Source organism: Aptenodytes forsteri, unplaced genomic scaffold, assembly GCF_000699145.1.
Source record: "Aptenodytes forsteri isolate BGI_AS27 unplaced genomic scaffold, ASM69914v1 Scaffold1170, whole genome shotgun sequence".
NCBI classification, from domain to species: Eukaryota; Metazoa; Chordata; class Aves; order Sphenisciformes; family Spheniscidae; genus Aptenodytes; species Aptenodytes forsteri.
In genome coordinates this window covers 1-426 of record NW_008795157.1, presented here as the reverse complement: position 1 = coordinate 426, position 426 = coordinate 1, and the positions used below count along the sequence as shown (strand labels likewise).

Below are 426 nucleotides of genomic sequence, written 5' to 3'. Positions count from 1 at the left end.
CATCCCCATCCCGGCGTCCCCCTCCCTGCGTCCCCATCCCGGCGCCCCCATCCCCATCCCGGCCGTCCCCCGTCCCCGTCACGCGGCGTGAAGCTTCTGATGCCGACGGAGCTGGGACTTGTGGCGAAAGCCGTCCCCGCACTCCCCGCAGATGTAGGGCTTCTCGTCGGTGTGGGTGCGGCGGTGGCGGGGGAGGTTGGAGCTGACGCTGAAGCGTTTCCCGCACTCGCCGCAGCTGTAGGGTTTCTCGCCGGTGTGGGTCCGCTGATGCTGGATGAGGGCCGAGCTCTCGCTGAAACGTTTGCCGCAAGCGCCGCAGGCGTAGGGCTTCTCCCCGGTGTGGATACGTTGGTGGGTGACCAGGTTGGAGTTTTGGCTGAAGCCTTTGCCGCAAGCGCCGCAGGTGTAGGGCTTCTCCCCGGTGTG

General features: G+C 67.8%; 1 protein-coding gene across 1 annotated transcript; it reads right to left on the bottom strand.

Moving 5' to 3' along the window:
* Positions 1-78: 78 nt before the first annotated feature.
* On the bottom strand, positions 79-420 carry LOC109279429 (zinc finger protein 853-like; the record flags this gene model as incomplete). The annotated part of the gene is made up of 1 exon (XM_019471860.1): positions 79-420. A coding segment is annotated over one exon (342 nt), but the record flags the coding sequence as incomplete, so codon positions are not given.
* Positions 421-426: the final 6 nt, after the last annotated feature.